Consider the following 24,548-nt stretch of genomic DNA (forward strand, 5'->3'; position numbering starts at 1 on the left):
TTTGGAACTGGTTTCTTAGGTCAGAAGAGCAGCATTAACTTCCAGCCTTGGATCTCAGTGGAGGTGGACAGTTCTCTTCACCCAGGGAAGCTTTTATGTCTCCTTCTTCTCCTATGTCCCTCCTCCCTAAAACTTGGAATCCAGCAGAAGAACCATTCCCAGAGATGTGCCCTCTTCCTAAATAGAGAAGAGGATGGTATGATCAATATTTCTCTAAATGTTTCCATCAGGCTTTCTCACCCCACCCCCACATCATGTCCCTTACCTTATAAAGAGAATAGCTGGCTGAAAGGACCAAAGGATGGTATGGGACAGATGGGTTGGTGTCAAAACATGCTTTAGTTTTCTCCTTCCTCTGCCCCCCCTCCCCAAAATAAATCTGGACTACCCTTATGGATATCAGATATCTTCTGAATCCCTGATTTCCCTCCTCCCCCCAACATCATAAAACATTTAGTCTGGAGGAGGCCCGTCAGGCCAAGACTAAAAATCAGAAAGATGTCTAAATGAGGGGGAAATTTGGCCCACAGTAGAATTTCAAGATAGAATGTTTCCTACTTCCTGTCTTCTCTTGAAGGAAGCAAGAAGTGTTCAAGCCCTAAGAATTCCTTACCAGCTCCTTCTTCCCTAATCTTCATTCAGCCCTGACTGGTGGCCCTCTGGGCAAAGGACCAAAGTGGGGTGGAAGAAAGTAAGATGAAAAATGGATAGAGACAGCCATAGAAAAATTAGAAGTGACTACAGAAGAAACTTTGAGCTAGAATCCGCACCCCCCTCAACCACAGCCCTCTATTCCAACTCTTTGGCCCTCCCTTCTTCTCCATCCACACCCACGCACCTCGTCATTCTGGGACACAGGAACCTCATTGTCCGAGCAGAGCTGCCAGAGGCCCGAGCATAGTGGGCGGGAAAGAAGGGGGGTGGAGAAGATGGAATTGTACCGACAGTGGCTGTGGAGTCCCCTAATTGCCCTCCGTCCATCACCAAGAGATATTTAATTTATGAGAAGACTCTCAGACCAAGTCTGGACATCAGAAATCGAGACTCAAAGGAGGGGAAAACATGGCCCAATGTAGCGTTTCGAGATAAGTGGTCCCCAGCCCCGAGCCCTCCAGGAGAGGGGATATCGGGAAAGATTCACCCCAAGTCCCACAGATTTATTTGAGAGTCGGATCCCAGCAGAACCCGAGGGAAGGAGACCAGTCAGCAGGCAAAAGGGGAATCCCTGGGAGAGTCTGGCTGTCCGGTGGGTTAAGATCCTGAGTAAATTAATTGGGATCTGGGATGGATGAGAATCGAGAATACGTGTGTAGCTGTTCTGGGTAGATGGGCGGAGTGAGATTGAGGTGTCCCAGGGAGTTGTACATCTCCCGTTAGATCAAGTCGCAGAGAAGCGAGTCTGGGGAACTGGGGGAGGTTAGAGGGGGTGTGCTTAGGGGCGGGGCGGCCGTCTCGGTCCCCCTTAGTGGAGCCCCGCGGCCTGGGAGCTGGAGCCCGGGCTTAGCTTCTGCTACTGCCGCCGGGGCCGGAGCTGTCCCCCGCCCCAGCCAGACCAAGTGAGAGCCGCCGGAGGAAGGGAAGCGGTGCGCCCCGGCCCCGCCTGGACTCAGCCGCGAGTTGGGGCCCGGTGCCCCGAGCCATGGTGAGTCCTACACTTCAGCCTAAACCCTTTCTCCGTCCCAGCTCTTTGCTTCTGTCCCCCACCCTCTCCTCTGGGCCTCTCGATCCCAAGTCCCAATCCCAGTCCCGCTGCCTCCTCTGCCTGTCCTTGATCTCGCTTTTACTTTGATTCTAGTTCTCCACCTCGGAAAAGAACGGAACGCTCTTTCCTTCCTCCCTCTTCTTTCTGTCTCCTTGTCTCTGGGTCTAGAGCTGCCTGCCTCTCCCAGTTGGTTCCTTTCCCTCCATTTAACCCCCTCACTTCTTCTCTTATTCTTTATTCCTTTATCTGGACTTTGCCACCTCACTCCCATTCTTTCTTTTATGCTCAGATTTGTGCTTTCCGTATCCTTTGCCTTTTCCTCTGCCTTTTCTTACTCTCGGATCTCCTTGCTTCTGATTTACTCGAGCTGTATAGCGTCCTTTCCTTTTCCAGTTCCCCCTCCCTCCCGTCCCCCTGCTTATCCCACCCAGGGCCCCTGGGAGCAGGTCCTGGCAATGACCCTGGAAAGGGTCGGCCAGGCCATGAGAACGGACCTGCCTGCAAACACCATTTTCCATCTCAGTCCCCGGTCCTGTGAGGGGAGGCCCACCCATCCGGTCCCAAGAGGACCAGTCACCGCTGTAGCTGGCGTAGGGGCATGGAAAAGTAAACAGGGTAAGAGAAAAGATGCAGAGGAGCTGAGACTGCAGAGAGTACTAGCCCAGGTGGCATAGTTGAGAGAGGAAGGAAAGCATCACCTAGGGAAGCTTATGAAGCCCTTTGTTCCACACGTAAATGCTCTTATCATTTAATATTGTATATTTTAATTCTCTGTGGTTATGTAAGTTTTCTCTCCAAAACTGGAAACGTCAAGAGAAGGGATTATATTTTATTTAAACTTTTTATGATTCTTAATATGTTGCGTGTGGAGCTGAGCACACTGGAGGTGATTGACACTTTTGGTGAGTTGAATGGCACAGGGAAGACAGCTACGCGGCCAAAGGAGCGCACGCTGCAGTGAGAAGGGTGACACTGCCCTAAAAGAAGCTGCAAGGGCTCACACTGTGGGGAGGATGAGGATTTTTGGAGAACTGAGGCAGATGTGCACTCTGGGGGAAGAGAGGGGTTCCTAATGGACACTGCCACCTGGAGAACTCGCTGCAGACTACTTTCAGGAAATCTCACTGCTGAAAGAAAGAAGGCACTGCCAGGGGGAGCGCCTGCTGCAGGAATGGGGGAGGGGTACTGCCAGAAGGAGAGTGGACTTCGGGGAAGAAGGGGGGTACCGCCACTAGGAAAAGTCACACTTCACAGAGGAAGGGCACAATCTGTCAGGGAGAAAAGAGGGAAGAGTGCCAGGGGTTATTAACCCAGTCCCTTAGTCTTCTCTCTCGTTCCAGCCTTGTCACTTCCCTCCCAAACCCTCCCAAACTCTCCATTCCCAGTCCCCCTCTCTTCAGACTGCTCCTCCCCCCTCCCTCTGCTGCTGCTTCCTGTGGCTGGGACTCTCACACAGCCATGAGCTCACCGCCCCTAATGGGTTGCAGCTGCCTCCTGGCTGGGCTTCAGCTCCCCCTTCCCCTCCTGGCCTCTGAGCCTATCGCCCACTTGGCCCCACCCCCACCCCATTCTCAAGCTCCACCACCCCTTCCCATCCACACACCTATTCATTCTGCTAGACTCTGGAGTCAGCTCTTCCACATGCCTTCAGGTCCAAGCCTATCTAGGTACCCCCCTTTGTCAGGTCTAGTTATTCTCCATCTGTTCCTAATCCATTTGTCAGTACGAAAATGACAAAAATCTGTGGTGCTCTATGGCTATAGGTGCCTCCTTCCTGTGGATTAGGGTTATTTAAAGGTTGGAGGGGCATTTCAATGTAAACTCTTACACACACGCGCACACACACACACACACACAATTAAACTAGCTTACTTGGAACATCAAGGAAGGGAAAGAGGATATCGTGCATATGAGAAGGATCTTGATGATGGAGCTGTGAAGAGCTACTTCTGGGGTACTTGGAATTGATGTCACTGGTGTGTGGGCAGAAGAGATCAAAAAGGGGGGATGGTTCAGAGAAAGGACTGTGGCTAGAAAGAGAAAGGGTAAACCAGCTGGTAAAGCTAGCTGATGCTAGTAGTCAGGCCCAACTTACAAGTGTCCTACACACATGCAATGGGAAATCCTTCCCTGATTTTCTTTCCCTTATAACCCTTTTGTGACCCATTCCCCCTCCAAGAAACCCCTAAAATGTTCATTTGAACTTAATTTCACCTACCTAAAAAAGTGTTTCATTTGTGGAGATAGAGAACTAGGACAAAGCATAATTTGTCCTAGTTCTCAACCCTTCACTGATTATATGTGTGTGTATGTGTGTATGTATGTATTTATGTATATTGAGGCAGAAGATACCCCAACAATATTAGGTGAGTGTCACAGGTATGGTGAAAGAATTTGAAAACTCAATTTGTCTCCAATTTAAGAAGCAAAGATTTATTATGCTGCTAACAGTAGGCTAAGTTCCCAGGGAATTTAGCAAAGAATCTGGAGCAAGAAGATAATTTTATAAAAATAAGGGGAAAAAATCATATTCTCCAAATCACTGATATGCTAATTTTATGGTTTAGGGGTAAAATTCAAGAGTGATTGCACCCATTATTGAATTCTATGGTTGAGGTAGAATTGAGGAGTGGTCTTAGAGGTGGAACTGAGGAGTATTGGATTCTCAGAAACTTTTTTACTGACCCACAGATTGTTATCTGACAGCAGCATTGTTTGTGGCGCTCCCAAGGTCAGGTAGTCATAGGGTTATTGCCACATCCTCCCCAGGAGCTACACCACTTCATGTCTCTGTTTCTGTCCCCTGGCCAGCCACAGCCAGACCAATTAATCCTTGTTCTCCAGCATTAAATCTGACCAGACCAGTCTGCTCCAGCAGAGAGACCTGTGGACAGACTGTCCACCTCCCCCTGAACCTTCTGATCTCTAGAGCTCCCCCCCTGCTTTCTTCTCCGATTCCCCTTCTCCCAGGAGCCCGAGCCAGTAGAAGATTGTGTACAGAGCACTCTGGCTGCACTGTATCCACCTTTTGAGGCAACTGCACCCACGCTGCTGGGCCAGGTGTTCCAGGTGGTAGAGCGTACCTACCGAGAAGATGCTTTGCGCTATGCCTTGGATTTCTTGGTGCCCGCTAAACATCTTCTTGCCCGAATCCAACAGGAGGCCTGTGTGAGTTACTGCCTGCCTGCATGCATGCATGTCTGCTCCCTGGGCTCTAAACCGACTGCTTAATTACCCATCCCAGGGACCAGCCCTCGCAAAACGAACTCCCAGAGACAGATATGGCCAGAAAAACTGGCCTCCCCTCAGAGACCGACTCCCCAGAGAGAGCAACCAGCTGTCTTTCTTCATCTATATAACCAAGAGGTTGGGCTCTCTGGTCTCGATTTCCCTCCAGGGCTAACATTCTATGACTGTTATACTAGCCACGTCCGTTATCCCTCAATACTGAACTTACCTCTGTATATAAACTAACTGCTTGTAATGTGACTTTCCTGAACACTGAACAGTACTCTTGCCACATTAAGACTCAGTCTGTATTTTTCAAATAATGACCGAGGACAGGACTGTCCTTATTCCACCCATCCTTACCCTCTCTGCCCCTATTCTCATGCACTCTGCCTCCACAGCCTGCTGACCAGCCTAGGGGCCCCTTGACCTCCAGCTCCCCCTCTCTCTCCAGGCCCAGTACAGCGGCTTCCTCTTTCTTCACGAGGGCTGGCCACTCTGTCTGCATGAGCAGGTGGTGGTACAGCTGGCTGCTCTGCCCTGGCAGCTGCTTCGACCCGGAGACTTCTACCTGCAAGTCGTGCCCTCGGTGGCACGAGCCCCTCACCTGGCACTCAAGTGCTTAGCCCCAGGGGGTGGACGGGTGCAGGAACTTCCAGTCCCTGCAGAAGCCTGTGCCTACCTTTTCACCCCCGAGTGGCTGCAAGGTATCAACAAAGACCGCCCTGCTGGGCGCCTCACCACGTGCCTCCTGGCATCACCCACAGGGGTCCAGCGGCTGCCTTGGGCTGAGCTCATCTGCCCGCGCTTTGTGCACAAAGGCAGCCTCATGGTAGGACAGCGCCCGGTCTCTCTGCCCCCAGAGATTCCCCCAGCACCCCCGGGGCTCTCCAGCCCCCCTCCGCCCGAGGAGGCCCTGGGCACTCGAAGCCCCGGGGATGGGCACAATGCCCCTGCAGAAGCCCCCGAGGGCGAGTATGTGGAGCTGTTAGAAGTGACCCTGCCATCCCGAGGGTGTCCAGGGGATGCAACAAGCTCCCCTGGCCTCTCCAGGACTCAAACTGTACCTGCCAGGAAAGGCGCAGGCGGGAAGGGACGGCACAGACGACACCGAGCGTGGCTGCACCAGAAGGGGACAGTGCCCCGGGGTCAAGATGGAGCTCGGCCCCCGGGAGAAGGGAGCAGCACCGGAGTCAATACTGGCTCTCCCCCTCGAGCCGAATCCCCTCAAGAAGAAGGAACGCTTGATGCTCCCGAACTCCCCGCTGAGGCACTGGGAGGGGAGGCTGATCCTTTCCCTCTGAGACCAAATGAGGGTGGGGATGGGCCAGGCCAGGGGGATGAGGGACTAGCTGGGACACCCCGGAAAGTAGGCAAAGGAAACAGAAGGAAGAAGCGCGGGGGAGGCAGAGGAACTGCTGGGCAGGGGGCAGAAAGTGTACCGTCAAGCCCCAGGACCAAAGAAAAGATAGATCATCTGGAGGCCCAGATGATCACCCCAAATGAGATGGTGCTCTCGGGAGTCAGCCTGGTACAAGAAGAAGACCCTGAATGTGCAGAAAAGACTAAGTTAGAACCAGACCCTGAACCGGAGGAAGTAAAGGAAAAAGAGCTCATTGCCTCTTCTGCTGGTGATTCTGCAGAAGAGGGGAGAGGGGAAGCAGAGCCCACCCCACAGAGCATGGCTGCTGCAGAAGGTGAGACTACGGGGAGGTCAGTGGGGAACAGAGGCAGGTAGAGAAAGGACATGGTCCCGGGGAGCAGCCTCTAATCCAGACCTCAGGCCAACCCCCTTCTTACCCCTTTAGGATCCCCCCACCCAGAGGAGCCCCCATCTAGTCCCCTCATGCCGCCGTCTCAGGCTGGGAAGGACAAGGAAGGCAGGAGCCCCGAAGGGAATGTCCCGACTTTGGCTGGTGATGACTCCAGTATGACATGGGACTTGATGGCATCTGGATTTTTCATGCTGACTGGTGAGTGCTTCAAGTGAAGGAATAGGAGAAGATAACAAAAAATGGGAGGAGGGAACCAGTGAGGGGAAAGGAGGCCATGTTGTGGGGAGAGCCAAGGGATGTAAAGACTGATTGCACCTTCACCAAAATCAGCCTGTCATCTCTGACCCCTTTTCATAGCCACCTCCTGTCCACAGGTGGGGTGGACCAGAGTGGCCGGGCCCTGTTGACCATCACTCCACCATGCCCTCCGATTGAGCCTCCACCCACACAAGCAGAGATGAGCATCGTTCTTTGTTACCTCTATTCGCTGCTCAGGTAAATAGGGGCCAAGTGCTGACCTCCCTGCGTCCTTAAGATGATGACTTCATGGCTTCTACAGCAATGGCAAAATTACACACACACACACACACACACACACACACACACACAAACACACCATCCTCAGCCCACTGACTTTTATCTCAATGATCCTTCTGAATTCTGAGGACCCTGGTATTATATATAGGACACTCATTAAATTTTCCATATCCTGACTCCTTCACTATAGGTACAGTGAACACTGATCTCCCCAGAGCTTCAAGAAACTTGACTCCATGATTTTGAAGACACTCCCTCTTAGAGGCAAATTTTTCACCCCAGACACTGGTTATTTATATTCTGTCTCTGATTTTTTTCTCATGGACTAAAACCAAAGGCTCAGACTCTATGGTGCCTTAACCTCACGATGAGACTTTATTAATTTTCCCTTCCCACACAGGTCTGATCTGAAGACATTGGGGTTTTCTGTCCTTCTGGACCTTCGGTGTGCTCCCTTGCTTCCACCGGGGCTCATGCCTGTTCTCAGTGACCTTCAGGTACCCAGTCTAGATCTGTAATTCCCTCCTAGATTCCCTAACTCCCAGGGTTTGACCTGCTCCACCTCTTCCCTTAGGATTCCAAAAAGCATCCTGTGATACAGCGATTGATGATTCTAACTCAGAATGAGCCCCCCACTGAGCTCAATGATCTTCAGGTATGATTTACTAGAGCCCTACTTTGAGGGATGGCTGAGTCCCACAATGGCTTACCTTGTTGACCATATATCTAGATCCAGAATTCCATCTGATCCCAGCGTTTCCACAGGGTGCTGAGTTTCTGTCAGAGAGTGACCTACTAACTGTGGCCAAGCCTGAAGAGCTACAGAAAGATCTAGGAGGTCACAGGGATGATCCTTCTCCACAGCGCTGGACAGAAACACATCGGGTAAGATTATCTTTCCTCCTACCTCAGCCAAGGAAAGGTACTACTATAGGCATGAGCCCATGGCCAGGACATCCACACTGGGTGCAGCCTAGAGCAGAGGGCTACCTCAGAGCCACAAGACTGAATTCAATTCAACATTATTTACTGACCATTTAACTAAGATATTTCAAGGGTATCAAAAAATCTTGATAAGATCTAGTATGATATAGTAGGAGAAGTGGACTTGGAGTCAGATAATCTGGATTTAGGGGTTGGTTTGAACAGCACCATGCTGAATACTCGTAAGCAAGTCACTTGATCTCCTGAAACATCCATCATTAAACTGTAAAATGAGGATATTTGCATGACCTACTTTACAAATTTGTAAACTGCTTTGTAAATCCTTATGGCTACATCAGTGTTTGCTGTTATCATTCAAAAAGGTTGTAATATTGGGGAGAATGAGATATATGAACTTAAAACAAATAGAGAATAATGCAAGATAGTACAAAAAAGTCCTGTGTTAAATACCAAGTTCCCAAAAATATAGGAATAGGAGGCAGTATGAGAGAGCAAAAGGAGATTGAGAGGCTTCTAATCTCTAGGTGTCTCTAAGATGCTTCCCATGATCAAATATTTCTATAACTCAATGCCTCTGAGTGATGCAGATGGTTAAGGAGTGACCTTTACTAACAGTTAAAAAGCGGAGGGTAGCCAGCGGTTATTGGGGAGGACCCTCCCACCATGGCAGCTGTAGGGTTTGATCTGTGCCTTGAAAGATGAGCGGTAAAGAGGAAGAGCATTCAGGGGAGGGACCCTGTGAGCAATGAATGTCCTGGACTGAGGAAGTTTGGGTTTGAGACTTGGTTCTGACACTAACTGGCGGTGTGACTTTGGGTAAATTATTTCTCCTCTTTGAGCCTCAGTTTCTTTATAAGTAACTAAGATTCTACAAGTTTTCCTCCAGTTCTGATATAGTGAGGAAATCTCTTAGGGTTAGGCTACCCTGTCTTAGGGTTTGGGCTCTTCATCACAAGTAGCACCTGCCTGCAATGTCTCTGTCCCTTCTGTGGTCTCTGTGTGTGCGTGGGTTTTCCAGGAAGTAGCAAGACTATGCCAATTGTGCCACGATGTGCTTCGCTCCGTTCGGGAGGCCATTGAGGAGCTCGAAGGGGCCGTGGAGCCTGAGGGAGAGGTACAGAGGCAGAGGGAGGGTGAAAAGAGGAGGGAGGACAGGTAGGAATCCCAGGGCAGGAGAATGGGGGAACCTTAACTCATGGGAAAAGAGAAGCTTGTGGGACTGGGGTGGAAAAGAAGGGGGGTGGGCTGGTGTTCTTTCAGGGGTCCCTCTCGCTGCAGGTGAAAGTGGGAAGCCCGGAGCCCCTGCTGAAGGTGCTGGCAGATCCCCGGCTGGCAGAACTGCAGCGGGATGGAGGAGCCATTCTCATGAGGCTGCGCATGGCCCACAGCAGCAGGTGAGAGCAGTGGGCCGAGCAGGACAGGGAGGAGGCAGGGAGTGAAACTGAGGAGTAAAAGAGGTAATGAGGGAGGCAGAGGGCCTACCAGCCTGGCCGGGACGGGGGCCCCAAGGGGTCCTGAATGAGTGGGCTAAGGACACAGGTCTGAGTCAGAGGTAGAGTCCTGCCAAAGACAGTCTCTTCCTCACATCCCCACTTTTACTCTCAGGTTGGAGGGCCCAGGCCCTGCCATTCTGTACCAGGAAGTGGATGAAGCCATTCACCAGCTTGTGCGTCTGTCCAACCTTTACCTGCAGCGACAGGAGGATCAGCGACGTCAGCACAGGCTCCTCCAGGTGAGCCAGAGTCCTCCCTTTCCCACCATTCCTAGTTCTTGGCACTGATATAAAACATTCTGCTTTTTGAAGGAGTTGCCTTTGACAAGTCCCCTGCCCCCCCCAGGACTTTCGATTTTCCTTCTAAATCTCCTTGATAACTGAACCTCAGCTCAAGGTGCTGAGCCTCCTGGGGCCTTACATGGACTTGGTTTCCTAAGTTCTGAGATCTGCCTTGCCAAAACTCTACTTTGCTCCTCTTCTTCTACTACTAACCCCATTTGAAGACTCCTGATTCTTTCAATCAATTAACAAAGATCATTTTAAGAACCTATTATGTGCCAGACATAGAGTCTAGCCAGGTATTCTGGGGTTATAAAAACAAAAACAACAATACCCTCAAGGAATTTACATTATAAGAAGCAACATTTATAAAAGTGAACTAGACTAGATGGTAGCTGGAGGTCCCTTCCAGTTCCAGATCTGTAATCCTAAGTAGATGTAAAACACATGAAATGAAGACAAGGTAAGCACAAAGAAATTTCAATAAAGAAGCACTAACACCCTGGAGAATCAGCAAAGACCAAATCCTCTAAGAGGTAGCCCTTGAGCTGAGTTTTGAATAAGTTAAGTTTGCTCAGAAGTGAAGAGGAAGGAGTGCATGAAAGGCATAGGCAATTACCCATGGAAAAGCAAGCAGACTGGGGATGTGATATATTGTGAGGGTCAGCAAATAAATCAATTTGAATCGACTACAGAGTACAGAAAGAGGAGTCATATGTAATAAGATTGGAAAAGTAGGTTGAGATCAGATTGTGAAAGGCATTCAACGTTGAAGAGTTTATGGTTGAACCTAAGTGGAGGTTCTTAGTCTGGGATCCACTGGCTCCATACCCACCACTTATAAAAAAATCTGACATTTAATCAAGTTAGATTAAGTACTTAAAAATTGTTGAGTAAAACGGATCTATGAAGTTTGGTAGCAAACCCCAAAGCCAAAAATGGAGGTGGTTCTGGTTGGAAGGTAACCTTGCCACTTAGAATCATGAAGGATCTGGCTGCCATATCATGGGTTTCCCAGCCAAAAGGAACATGGCCTCCCTTGCTACCTGGACTCCAGGAAGACTTAAATTCAAATCTGGCCTCAGAAACTTAACTAGATGTGTGCCCCTGTACAAGTAATTTAAGCTAAGTTTATATAACCTAATTAACCTAATCTATAAAGGGAGGATAATAATACCTCTCAGGATTGTTGTGATGACAAAATGAGTACTGGTACATTGTAGGTACTACATAAATTTTGCCATTTTTATGTTCTGTCCTTACTATGTAATCATGGCATCTTAGATTAAAAGGTGGAAAGCCTGAGAGGACATTTCAAAAAGGAAAAAACTGGAAGAAACTGAGACCCATAAAGGACCTGAGACAGAATGTAATAATTTAGCCAATGATTCCCTTCCCTTCCTTATAGTAAACAGAACTACTATATACACTTTTCTGATCACATCATACATCAGAATAATTCAGCCAGAGACATGTCAGAGCTAGCTCAGATCAGCCTGGGAGAATTTTAAAATTTTCAGTGCGAGTATTTATATCTCAGAAATCAGTAAATGATACCAAATGGAGTTTGATTTGTTTCATTAATTGTTTAGACTTAAGATAGTAATGGAGAAAATGTTTACAATGCATTTTAAATTTTAAAATGTGTCTTGTGAACATTTTTTTTGAGATTTAGTTGTTAAACACTTACCAGCACACCACTGGAATCATCTTAATAAATGAAACAATCCCAGAATTTACAAAAAGACAAAAGAAATGACATATAATGGCAAGAGTGTCAGATTTAGAAATGGGAAGATATAGATTCAAAATCAGCCACAGACATTTATTAGTTATGAGATTCCTGACTAGTCACTTATTCTCTTTGAGCATCAGTTTCTTCCTCTTTAAAATGAGGGAGTTGGACTCATTCTGAGTTCCCTCCAACTTGAAATCTATGGTATCCTTTTCCTTAATAAGTAAACCTGAGGAATCTTTTCTGGAGTTCCCATGATATCCCCTCCCATACCCTGACCAGATTGTCCCTAAACTGCTCCCCCAGGCTAGCCTCTCATTTCTGCATTCTAGAAGCCAACTCACAAGTCTAATTTTTCCCTTCCATATGGAGATCTCCTTCCCTGATATTGACAGTTTTTTTTTCAATATTGACTTGCCTTCCAATCCCAAAGGGCTATTTTTAAAACTCCCTCTTCACCCTCCATAGGCTTCTTGAAATCAAGCTTTCTTTGAGGAATCAAGTCTTCCCCTCCCTAATGTTAAATGGAAATATTAGTCCCATCAATCTTCCCTCCCACCTTCTTTCCACCTTGCTTGAATCTGAGATCTTTGAAGATCCTACTGATAATAATGCTAACAGCTCATATTTATATGATTCTTTATTATTGACTAAGTGCCTTTCTCACAACTCTCTAGTGTAATTTTTATTATCTATATATTATTCAAGAAATAAACATGTAGAAATTAGATGATTTGTTCAGAGTTCCACAGCTAGAAGAAATGGAAGAGCCAGGAATTCAATGTGACTCAAATTAAGGTCCAGTGAACTATCCACTCTACCAAACTATCTTCTGTGATTTGAAAATCAGACATCCTAATGGATTTAGTATCTGAGAGACCCTATGTATCTTATGTACAGTGGAAAGTCTGCTGATGCCTGAAACTTCCCAGCTACCACCTTCTTCTACCCAATGTCAGCTTTAAATCTAGAAGCCATAAAAAATCATAATACCTAAGACCCCAAAGGAAGAAAGCTCAATCCAAGAGGGAAAAGGGTCTTGAAAAATATTAATCCCCATTTTAAAAAGGCCACTCAGAAATGCTTTCTTCCTTCTCTGACCATTAATCTTCTGGGGCCAAGAGTCCTGAAGAGAACTCTAACTGTTCTACTTAAGTACACCACGACCCTTATACTTGCACTTGTTTTTCATTCCATAGTCCCAGGCTCAATGGCTGAATTGCCTAGACTTAACATAGTAATAACTCTCTCAACTCCAGGTAAAATGAGGGTGCTGAGGTACTTTTCATAGCTAATACCAAGAAAGTGACCCTGGGCTCCCTATGTGACAACATTGAAATCTAAACTGCACTTATTAACTTAGTGACATTGAGCAAATCATCTCCCATTTCCTTATTTGGAAATAATAATAAAAAAGAAAATAAGAATCCTCGTACTACCTATTTCCCAGAATTGTCTGGTTCAAATGAGATAATTTAGGCAAAACATTTTGTAACCATGAAGCGTTTGTTATATGAATGTCAGATATAATAAAAATGTTACAGTTATATAGCATTTTAATATTAACAAGTATTTCCCTTTGCAACAATCTTGTGAGATAGGAAACCTATTTTACAAATGAGATTAAGTAACTAATACAGGTTCTCATAATTATTAAGTGGATCTTGAAGCTCTTTTCTCTGTCTCCAAGTCCAAAGCTTATTCCATTATACTGTGCTAGTATTAGATATTCTAATTTTTATTATTTAATAACATCTGTTTATCATCTTCCTTACACACAGGATCCTTGTAGACTAGGATCCTGTAGACTGCCAAACTAGTCAAGCACCCTTCTGAGAAAGAGCCTGATAAGTGTACACACTTGTATTTTTTTACATTAAAAAGACCCCAAAACCCAAACTTCATTAGTCTTTTTTTTAATAAAATAAAGTTCTAAGTATCTTTCATTGGAGCAGCTAGGTAGCACAATGGGTAGAGTATTGGGCTGGGAGTCAAGAAGACCTAAATTCAAGTCAGCTCAGTTATATATCTTGCCTACCTCAGGTCTTCTAAATAACCCTGGGATTTAGTGTATCTTATTCTTACAGTCTTTTAAATATTAGTATTCCCATTTTGCAGATGAGGAAATTTAGTGTTAGGGATCTGTCCAAGATTTCATGGTACAGTTAGAATAAATCAGAATCCAATACTTCTGGATTCAGTATTCTTTCCATAATGGTACTTTGTTTCTTGGTGCTTCCTCTTCCCAATCTGTTTGTTCTCAGGTGTTACAGTGGCTTTCTGGTCCAGGAGAAGAGCAGCTGGTGAGCTTTACTGAGCTTGGAGATTCCCTCCCTGCCCTACAGGAGTCAGAGATGCGTTTCCAAGCCTTCAGTTCTGAAGCCCAGGTAAGTCAAGGAGGACCAATTGAAGCACCTAAAAATAAGGAGCGACAAAGAAGAGAAAATCTGGTGGGGAAGGAAAGAAGAAAAGCTCTTAAAAGATCAAGGCAGAGACTGTGTGCAGTGGACTCTTCCTTCCCCCTCCCCCACTTTCTCCAGGAGCATCTGGCCCAGGCTCGGGAGGCCCTGACCCAGGAGGAGGACGCTACCACCCAGCAGCCCCTGGATGACTTTGAGCAGCGATTGGAACAAGTAGAAAGTAGCCTCCATCGGGCCCTCCGGCTACACCGTTTCTTTCAACAGGTACCCTTGATCCTCCCCCTTCTTTTTTTTTTGTTTTCTCTCCTCATTGTCTTTCTTCTCTTCCTATATCCCTTTCTGGAAGAAATAGGGCTGGATTAGGGGATCAGGTAACCTAGGTTCATATTAAATGTGCCGGGTTATATTCTGCTTCACAATGCAGATATAAAGATAAATATTCTATAGTTCCTGAATTTGAGGAGTTTATGTTCTATTGAGAGAAAACAACATCATATACTAGATAAGCCAATACAAAATACACACAAAGAAAGAACAAAGTTCATTTCAGGAGGAGGCTTTAGGAGAGCACTAGCAACTGAAGTATCACAAAAGGCCCCTTATAGATGATGGCACTTGAGTTGAATCTTGAAAAGAAATAGAGAATTCACAAACCCAGTGTAAGGAAGATGTGTATTATAGGCTAGAAGATAGTTTATACAAACTCATAGAGACAAATAGAATTTCGCTCAAAAATGAATAGTAGGCCAACTTGACTGGAATATGATTTAGTCAGTTAGCAAGCATTTATTAAGCACCTGCTGTGTGGCAGACACTATAAATTGGAGAGGAAAGAGATGAGAGTTAAAAGACCAATTAGAAATTACTACAATAGTTAAGAAAAGAAGCAATGAGAGCCAGAACTAGGGTATAGGCATATAAGTAGAGAGAAAGCAGATGGGAGAAATATGGAGAAATAATCAACAAAACTTGACAATTGATTGGGTATGGATGGCCAGGAAAGAATGGAGAATATAGGATGACTTGAAGATTATGACCCTAGATAACTAGAAGGATAGTGGTGATCTCAGCAAAAAAAAAAAAGGGGGGAAGTTTGGAAAATGAGTAACTTTGGACAGAAAAATAATGTGTTTCATTTTGAGCACATTGAGTTTAAAATATCTATGGACATCCATTCAGAGAAGTTCAGTAGGTACTTCATGATGCTGCACTGAAGCCTAGCAGAGAGATAAGATCTGGATATGTAAATATGGGAATCATCTGCACAGAGATTGTAATTGAAGTCATGGCAGTTGATGAAGTTACCAACAGAGATCATGTAGAGAAAGAAAAGAAAGTCCAGAGTTAGAGAGGTGAGGATCCAGAAAAGGAGCAGAAGACATGGTCAGATTAGTAGAAGGAGAACAAGGAAAGAACAATTTTACCCAAAGTCAAAGAGGAAAAAATAATCAGGAAGAGATGATGGTCAATAATACCAAAGAACTTAAAGAAGAATGAGGTCTAAGAAAAGATCACTGGGATTTAGAAATTAGATCTTTATCAAACTTGAAGTTTTAGTTGAATGATGAGATCAAAGGACCAATTAAAGGAGTTTGAGAAGGACAGCTAGGCGATGTGATAGAGCCCCAACCTCCAGGAAGACCTTAATTCAAATCCAGCCTCAGACACCTCATAGCAGTATGACTCCAGGAAAACCATTGATTGCCTAAAGAGAGAAGGGGGGGGGGGGGGGGGGATAGGAAGAGAGAGAAGGAGGGAGGGAGAAAAGGAGAAAGGGAGAAACTGAGAGGTAAGTGAGAGATAAAGTAAGGATTAATCCTTATAAAGTTTTATAATTTGGGCTAGTAAAGAAAGCTGTAGGATAGTTGGATTGTAGGGTCACATGAGAAGATTTGAATAAGTTTATAAGTAAAGAAGGATCCAAAAGGCACAGTTGAAGACCAGAGAGAAAACTGTTCATCTCCTGTTTCTGACACTCACCAACTATATATAATATGGAAGAGTGTCATCTCATTTAAGAAGAGATGGAGATAATAATTCTTGCATCCTTACCTTTTAGAATTATTGACTGGATCAACTAAGAGAATTTTCACTCCCACTTATATAGGGTTTTAAGGTTTGCAAAGTACTTTCCTCAAAGCAGCTCTCTGAAGCAACTAGTGTTTCTCCCACCCACCCACCCACCCTTTTTTTTTCCAAACAAGGAGCATAGGAAATTAAGAGATTTGCCACTGATCACTCAGATAGTCTGTGGCAGAGCAGAGATTTGAACCCAGGTCTACTAATGCCAAGACCATTGTTCCCTATTTTCTTTCCACTGGGCCTACCATGTCTCTGAAAGGATTTATTCAAATCAGACAATGTAAAAACATTTTGTAAACCCCACAATTCTAAGTCTAAATTATTAATTAATTTTCTTTACATGTCTGGTGGTCCTTACCTCAGAGACATGAAAGAAAATCAGTGCCCTCTGACTGGCCCTCTGGAACAGAGTATTCTCAGGGCATGACTAATATTCTTGTAAAAGCTCTGGGTGAAGGTGGATGGGCGTTAAGTGAAGAAATCAACTAAAGTAAGAGCCAGAGCCCAATCTCTCATCCCCACTTTCTCTGCTTTTCATTGGTTCCTCCTCTCCCATGTTTCTTCCATTGTCTTTACAGGCCCACGAATGGGTGGATGAAGGAACAGCAAAATTAGCAGGAGCAGGACCAGGTCAGGAGGCTGTATTAGCGGCCCTGGCCCCAGTGCCCAGTGCTGGCACCTTCCAAGAAATGAGGGCTCTGGCCCTGGAATTGGGCAGCCCAGCAGCACTCCGAGAATGGGCCCGCTGCCATGCCCGATGTCTGGAGCTAGAACGGAAGGTTCAGGAGTTTCTGGGGGATGAAACAAGTCCACAAGGCCGCTGCCGGCGTCGGGCAGACAGTGCCAGCAGTGGCAAAAGCAAACAGGACCCGCTCAGCCCCTCTCGAAGCCTCAGCTTATTGCTCCTCCCCAATAGCCCTGGCCCCCGATCAGCTCCTTCCCACTCTTCCCTGGCACCCTGTGGGGAAGACAGTGAGGAAGAAATGGCAGAACTTGCTCCTGAGGCTCCAGGCAAGCCCCGGCCTGGGACCACGCGAGCTGTCCTGATCCGGGGCCTAGAGGTCAGCAGCACTGAGGTGGTGGACAGGACCTGCTCGCCCAGGGAACATGTCCTGCTGGGTCGAGCTGGAGTCCCCGATGGGCCCTGGGGGGTTGGCACCCCTCGGATGGAACGCAAGAGAAGCATCAGGTGAGTCAGAGTTCACCTTGGATCACCTTCTGCCCACCTGCGCTCCCTTGCAGCCCCAGGATGGGGAGAGAGGGGGAGGTGCTCCCCTGGCACCCCTCTGTGCCCCTGCCCCCCCCAGGCTCTGGGATGACACTCCTTGACCCCAGTTCTGTGTTTCCAGCGCCCAGCAGCGGTTGGTGTCAGAGTTGATCTCCTGTGAGCAAGAGTATGTAACAGTATTGGGTGAACCAGTGCCACCAACAGGGTCCGAGCTGACAGGAGAGCTTCGGGCTGACTGGACGGCAGTCCTGGCTGCTCGGGAGAGACTCCGAAACTTCCATCGGGTGCATTTCCTTCGGGAGCTGCAAGGCTGTGCTGCCCACCCTCTTCGAGTTGGGGCTTGTTTCCTGAGGCATGTAAGTGGTCACGTAGGGTCTTTTACTTCCCTGAATATTTCCCCATGGCCTCTGCTTCTGAAAGCCTCATTTCCCCTAATTTTATTTTCTCCCAAGCCACATCCTCCTGAGCCATTTGCACAATGCCTATTCTCTAAAACTCTCCATTCCCAAGTGCCTCTAAAGGTCTCTCTCAGGTCTCCCTCAAGCTATTTCTCCATCTATTTCTGAACTGCTATGTAAATGATGTCATCTCCAGTATTAGTATTATATTATATTTATATTCTGTGGGGAGTCTCTCCATAAATCCGGTCCCTTTCTTTTGCCCAAATATCTCCTGATGTTCCCCATTTTCCTTTTGGGGCAGCAGGAGTAGAAAGCATCTTTTTCTGCATCACCCAGTTTTTCATGGGCTACTGTTAACCACCTTCCTCCTAACGCAGGGAGACCAGTTCAATCATCACTTACTTTCTTCCTAATTCAGAGGGACCAGTTCAATCTGTACGCTCAGTATTTGAAACATCGGCACAAACTAGAAGCTGGCCTGGCTGCACTCAACACCCCAAACAAAGTAAGTTCTCTTTTTAGATCCATGACAGCAATGGGATTGAGAGAGGCAGAACATACCCACCACCCCTTCCCTCTATCTATACATATGTCCCAGAGTGGGAGAAAAAAATGGAGTCTTTCTAATGGCATATAGATGTGTTTGTACCTTGTCTGAGTCACATGGTGTAGTGGAAAGGGCACTGGAACTGCCAGATGTCTGAAGCTAAAGAGAAAGGCTCAAGACTTTCTGAGGAATGAAACAAGTCCATAAGGTCAGTGCTAGCATTGGGCAGACAGAAGTGAAGAAACCTCTCTTCTAACCCCACTTCTACTGGATAATTAGTTGACTATGTGAATATAAACAAGCTACTTCTCTTAGTTTGTTTCCTCATCCCAGTAAATAGGGGGAATTCCAATTACTTATCTCAAAGGGCTGTAAAGATCAGCTAAGATCATAGATGTGAAAGCACAAATGCTATAGAAATATAGTATGTGATTATTTAACTCATTCCATTCCTCATCAGATTATGGAGGGCAAAATAATCTTCTAAATGTCCTCTCTCCCTAACCTTTCTCTAAGACATTAAAAGGAGAAACCCACTTCTTAGAAGGATGGAGAGTCCTCTGGTTCTTCAGGTGGCACTCCTTGACTCTCCAGAATACAACTACCATATGCTCATTGAATGAATGCCTCAGACCTTCACCATGAACCTCTTTTGTCTCCTCCCCCACCCAAGGGTTCCACAGAAAGTGGCTCCTACCTGCCCAGATTTGTACAGCAACCCCTGGAACAGTTAGCTCGATATGGGAAACTCTTGGAGGAGTTGCTGAAAGAGACAGGGACTGAGTTGAGCTCTGAACGTCAAGCTCTGGCAGCTGCTCTGCAGCTGCTGAGGGACCAAGAGGACAGAGGCCGGGACCTGCTGGCTGTGGAGGCCATTCGTGGCTGTGAGGTAAAAGCAGCCACCAACATCCACTTGACTCTGAGACAGATAATGGGTTCTAGTTTCAGTCCTGCTTGATAGTTTGTTATTTGACTAATGGGTTCTAGTTTCAATCCTGCTTGCTAGTTTATTATTTGACTTTAGTCAAGTCACCTCCTTAGTTCTAAGTTTCTTCAGCTGTAAAATGAAAGAATGAAAAGAAAGAAAAATGAAAGAAAGAAAAGAAAGTAAATCATTTCTCAGGCCTCTTCTAGCTCAAAATCCTATGATTCTATGAGTCCTTTCTTTTTCCTTCTACTTGACTTTCCAATTCCAGACCTTTTTCTCCACCTACCTTACTAGCTTAGATCCATCTCAATGCCCATTCAATTTTCCTCTTCCTTTTTCTCTTTTCTTCACCCTGAGATCAAGTTCCACCAAATTTCAACACTGCCCTCTCTTTTTTGGAACAGATCCTTCTAATTCTTTGTCTCCTTTCTTACAAGAATTTAGAGTGCTAGGATTTTCAGAATGCAATGGCATTTTTCAGCAATATGAACTGCAGTTTGCAAGGTGCCATGCCTTCCTCTACCCAAGACTGGGATGGAACACTCCCTGTAGAAATACAAAATGTTTGACTTTTCAAAGCAACCTTAAATTCAAGTTGCTTTGACTTTAAGATTCCCAGCCAAAAGCTTCACTACTTCCTAGGCTCTATCTAGAGAACCCAACACTATCCACACTTGCCCCAAAAAAAGTCTCCTTCAGGTTCTAGTTACTTCTGTTGCTATTTCCTACAAATTGAACGTCCCTGCTTCCACCTGCAAGGTCGTCTAATTTTTATCTCCAGATAGAGAAAAAGAAAACAGAAGAGACAAATAAAATGGGCATTTGGGAAGGAACTAAGTAAAATAGGGCCAGTAAGACAGATGGAAAAAAAGAAACAAAATTGAAAAATCAAATAGAAGGAAGGAGCCATAAAGTCATAAGATTTTGAGCTAGGACTAAGGATAGGCTAACCTTTCTCCTTTGTCTTTCATCAGTTGGATCTGAAGGAGCAGGGGCAGCTGCTACACCGAGATCCTTTCACTGTCTTCTGTGGGAGGAGAAAATGCCTGCGCCATGTCTTCCTCTTTGAACATCTCCTCCTCTTTAGTAAACTCAAGAGCCCTGAAGGTGGACCTGAGATTTTTGTTTACAAGCAGGCCTTTAAGGTACTTCTCTATAGGGGCATCCTTCTTTCCTTGGATATTTAGAGTTCTCCAGAACCTTACCCTAGTTCAGAGACTTGAATAATCTAGAAATAGATCTTGTCCTGGAGTCAACCAGTGATTGGTCAGGATTTCAAATGCTGAACCAAGCTCAGGAGAGCAGTACCTACCACCAGGAAATCCAGGGATAAAATGAGAATAATAATTTGTGATCTAGAACCTTGGGGTCAAACTCAAATAGAAAAGTATCTCTGTAAGCCACATAGTGACTTAGAAAATCACAAATAAACATTATTTATTAAACATTTCCCAATTACATTTTAACTGGCTGCACTCAGGAGTTTTGCCAGTGAAAAGTTTGATACCTCTGATGTAGAATACATAGGCACTGAAAATACTACTTGACCAGAGTGACTAACCAAAGGGAATGATGCAAAATTCTTGCTTAGTTACCAGGTGCTATTGCTGTTTTCCACAGTTATGGTTTTGCTCAAGACCTGAATCAATAGAATTAGAATCATTTTCTGTGCCTCCAGTTTTTATTCTAAAGCTACATTCAGGCTCTTGGAGGTCTGGTTTGTATGAGATGTACCACCTGCTCAGTTATTCACTCTCCACACCTGCTCAGTTATTCACTCTCCACACCTGCTCAGTTATTCACTCTCGTCTCCTTTTTTCCCCTTTCAGACTGCAGACATGGGGCTGACAGAGAACATTGGGGACAGCGGGCTCTGCTTTGAGCTGTGGTTCCGAAGACGGCGTTCCCGGGAAGCATACACACTTCAGGCCACCTCATCTGAGATTAAACACAAATGGACAAGCTCCATTGCCCAGCTACTTTGGAGACAGGCAGCCCACAACAAGGGTACCAGAAGAAAGCTTAGGAGTTCAAGCAGACTGAAGGGAGGGTGGTGGTAGAGAAGGAGCAAAAGACGCGGGAGGGGGAGGGCTGACAAGAGGCTGGTGGTCAAGCAGGAGCAGAGGTGAGAAGGGAGGGAGAAGTGACAGTGTCCCTGTTTTCCCAGAACTTCGAGTGCAACAGATGGTATCCATGGGCATTGGAAACAAACCCTTTTTGGACATCAAAGCCCTTGGGGAGAGGACCCTGAGTGCCTTGCTCACAGGGAGAGGTGAGGATCAAGATAAAGTTTTCCTCCCTCCCTCCTTGCCCAAGAAGCACTCAGAACCTTGAAGATGAGGGAATAATCCCAGACGGGGGTTGGTGGGTAAGAGATAAAGAGGCGTGGCAAAATCTTTCTAGGAATTGTGGGACTAAGGGACATTCCATGGGACCAAGGAGCATTATGGGGAGACAACACCCAGCCCCTCCCTTCCACACAACCCCCTTTCTGCAGCTGCTCGAACCCGGGCCTCCGTGGCTGTCTCTTCTTTCGAGCATGTCGGCCCCTCCCTACCCTGCCTCTCCCCCGGAGCCTGCTCCCTGCCGGCCCGCGTCGAGGAGGAGGCCTGGGACCTGGACATCAAGCAGATCTCCCTGGGTGAGGCACCATGAGCAGCAGTGGCCCTGCACCCTGGCGATGCCCCTAACTGGATGCTCCTAACAGCTAGTTCACCATGGCAATGCTTAGGGTTTGCCTGTAACTGGGAGATTTTTCTTGCCTTAGCCAAGTAGCCTTGTTGCTGTGATGGGTTTGTACACCTTCCCAATCCTGAAGTACCTTCTACCTTATTGCTAGGGCGACGCTTACAGCGGACTATTTTTTCAGGAGCCGTTCCTCTATACCCCTCTCTCTAGCTCTCCCTTGGTCGCTATGGAAACTGCCTCAGCTTCCTGTTGTGCTCTCCTGGTTCACCATGGCAATACTTACAGCTTCCTGTCGCTTCTTCCCTGGTTACTCTAATGATGCAGCTGACAATTTCCTGCCTTTTACTGGGGGAGGGTTCCCCTGCAACCGGGTTGCTATGGTGACTCACAGCTTCCTGTTGCTAGGGAGTTTTTCCTCTATGCTTCTACAGCCTGGTTGCTTAAGGTAATCTGGAGGGGTTCTATACACTGCTCTCATCCCAGCTTCCCCTCCAGCACCTGAATCACCGGACTCTTCTGGCGAAGTGTCCCCGAGAGCAAGAAGCAGCCCCAGCCTACAGCACTCCAACCTTAGGAGCAGCACCCCTCTTCTGCCTGGTGGAGGGATCTTGGGGTTTGCCCGCCCGGTGAGTTCCTACAATGGGGCCAGGTCTGGAAATGATCTCTTTATATGTGATTTCTCCCATTCATAGAGTTTGTTAATCAGGAACGTCGTCCTTCACAATTTAAACCAGAGATCAAAATATTCCTAGATACAGGAGAGAATTTTATAAGCAATAGAATGGCAGGGTGGAAGAAAAAAAGTAAATGATACTTAGGGTAGGGCTTAAGCTAAACTAACAAAATCCAAAAATATAGGGAGATCCCTTTGGTGTAAGTGGTACAATACCAGATTCTAGTTCCAAGAACTAATCCAGGCTAGCTTTCAGTGGTAAATTGGCCTGCTATTTGCTAGCTGTGTAACCTCAGGCAACACTTAATGCTCCTTGACTCCTATTTTCTTCATCTATAAAATGAGGCTGGTAACATCTAGCTACTTCAGAGACATTGAGAGGATCAATTGAGATCATATATACAAAGTGTTTATGGCTATAAAGAACTATATTAAATCTCAGCTAATATTATTAAAAAGGTACAGGGTTGGTAGGGGAACAGCTAAAAAGTTATCTTTCTAGCTCACATTAAGTTTCTCTTTTCTTAGAGCCATACTCGAGCCCCAAGTGATCCCACCACTCCTCTGTGACCCTGGAGCTCTGGGGTGAGTCATAAGATCCTTTTCCCCACCCAGCACTCCCCTCCACTTAGATGTTCCCAGCTACCCTTCTCTACCCCCCAGTTCCCAGGCATCAATTCTTCCTCTATTCAACTTTCACTCTTCTTTCTTGCAGAGTAGGTCCAGAATGCAACAGGAGCACCACCTTTGAAGGACATTTTGGGTTGGGGTGGAGGCATAATATAGGCATGAGAGAATGTCATGCTTCTTCCTTTCATTTTTATTTTCTGGGAAAGAGGGGTCAAGGGACCAGTGCATTATTATACTGCTCCCCCCTACCCCTTGCTCTTCCTAGCTTGGTGCCTTTGCCTGCGGGACCCAAGGTGACTACATCTGCTCATCAGTGAAACCCTGAAATAGGAGCAATTATCCCTCTTCCCTTTCTTCCTTAATCCTAACCCATCCTCTAGAAAATATATCACTGCACATGCCCAGTACTCCTCTACCCACAACTTTTTATTTCTCTTCCATCCCTTACTCCTCCCTAAAGGAAATCATCTCTTCGGGGCAAACTGGAGTATTATGGGAAATGGACCATCACAGGAGACAGAACTATGCAAATTGTTGTGGGAGGAAAGGGTTGGGGAACCTGAAAGTATCTTCTATGTAATTATGTTATTATAATTACTATTGCCATATTAAATGTATTTACTGGAGTCATCTCCTGGAAACAGGAAATCTTCTTAGTCTCTTGGAATGAATGAGACAACACTTTAATTTGAACACTTTCCCAGAATTATTCCCATGGCCAGAATGGATAAAACTGAATTTTAAGTAAAAAAGGCATTTTATGTGACTTTGGACTTCTAATCTGAAAAATGCTTGAACTACAAGCCCTCTACAATCTAAATCTACCATCAAAGCTTTGATCCTACAACTAATAGGACATACAAATAAGGCTAGATAAATGCAGGGAGGTTTATCACAAAAAGACTGACTATGAGGTAATGATTTATTTTGGTGGGCAGGGTGTCACTGCAAATCATGAAGTACCTACTTACTAAAGCATGGAAATGATTACAATCTCCCTCTGAAGGTAGTACCCACAAGGATGAAATCATAACTCTTCTGAATTATTTAAGTAAGCCAGGTGCCATCCACACTCCCATCACAAATCAAAAGCCGTTGGTGCAAGAAACCTGACTCTGAAACTCTTTATAGACTGGCAGTGAGACCACCAAGGGTAAGACGCTGCCTTTTAAGTCCTCTTCTACCCACCCACCTCTGTTGGTAGTCCTGGCTGCTTCCAGGGAACTCTGGGTCCAACGGACAATGTCTGAGTTGA

General features: G+C 46.2%; 1 protein-coding gene across 6 annotated transcripts; it reads left to right on the top strand.

Moving 5' to 3' along the window:
• The first annotated feature begins 890 nt into the window (after positions 1-890).
• Positions 891-23,941, top strand: ARHGEF40 (Rho guanine nucleotide exchange factor 40). Of its 6 annotated transcripts, none has more exons than XM_051980383.1 (24): positions 896-1,642; positions 4,673-4,870; positions 5,385-6,627; positions 6,739-6,903; positions 7,080-7,200; positions 7,643-7,739; positions 7,817-7,897; positions 8,008-8,127; positions 9,206-9,301; positions 9,466-9,581; positions 9,793-9,919; positions 13,961-14,083; positions 14,237-14,380; positions 16,777-17,387; positions 17,548-17,782; positions 18,246-18,332; positions 19,048-19,263; positions 20,277-20,447; positions 21,132-21,309; positions 21,470-21,574; positions 21,800-21,943; positions 22,486-22,616; positions 23,192-23,248; positions 23,379-23,941. In XM_051980383.1, the coding sequence occupies exons 1-23, from the start codon at positions 1,640-1,642 to the stop codon at positions 23,231-23,233; spliced, it is 4,554 nt and encodes a 1,517-aa protein (XP_051836343.1). In that variant the 5' UTR covers positions 896-1,639; the 3' UTR covers positions 23,234-23,248; positions 23,379-23,941. The 6 variants fall into 6 exon arrangements, with proteins under 6 accessions (XP_051836347.1, XP_051836346.1, XP_051836343.1 ...); XM_051980384.1 differs by having other exon boundaries at positions 23,384-23,941; XM_051980385.1 differs by having other exon boundaries at positions 23,754-23,941.
• Positions 23,942-24,548: the final 607 nt, after the last annotated feature.

Source organism: Antechinus flavipes, chromosome 2 (assembly GCF_016432865.1).
Source record: "Antechinus flavipes isolate AdamAnt ecotype Samford, QLD, Australia chromosome 2, AdamAnt_v2, whole genome shotgun sequence".
NCBI classification, from domain to species: domain Eukaryota; kingdom Metazoa; phylum Chordata; class Mammalia; order Dasyuromorphia; family Dasyuridae; genus Antechinus; species Antechinus flavipes.

Excerpts from the sequence above, each read along its gene's own strand:
- ARHGEF40 (XM_051980383.1), top strand. Across the intron at positions 17,388-17,547 it reads GAACGCAAGAGAAGCATCAG|CGCCCAGCAGCGGTTGGTGT; the intron begins GTGAGTCAGAGT and ends CTGTGTTTCCAG. Across the intron at positions 21,575-21,799 it reads TGCCTTGCTCACAGGGAGAG|CTGCTCGAACCCGGGCCTCC; the intron begins GTGAGGATCAAG and ends CCCTTTCTGCAG.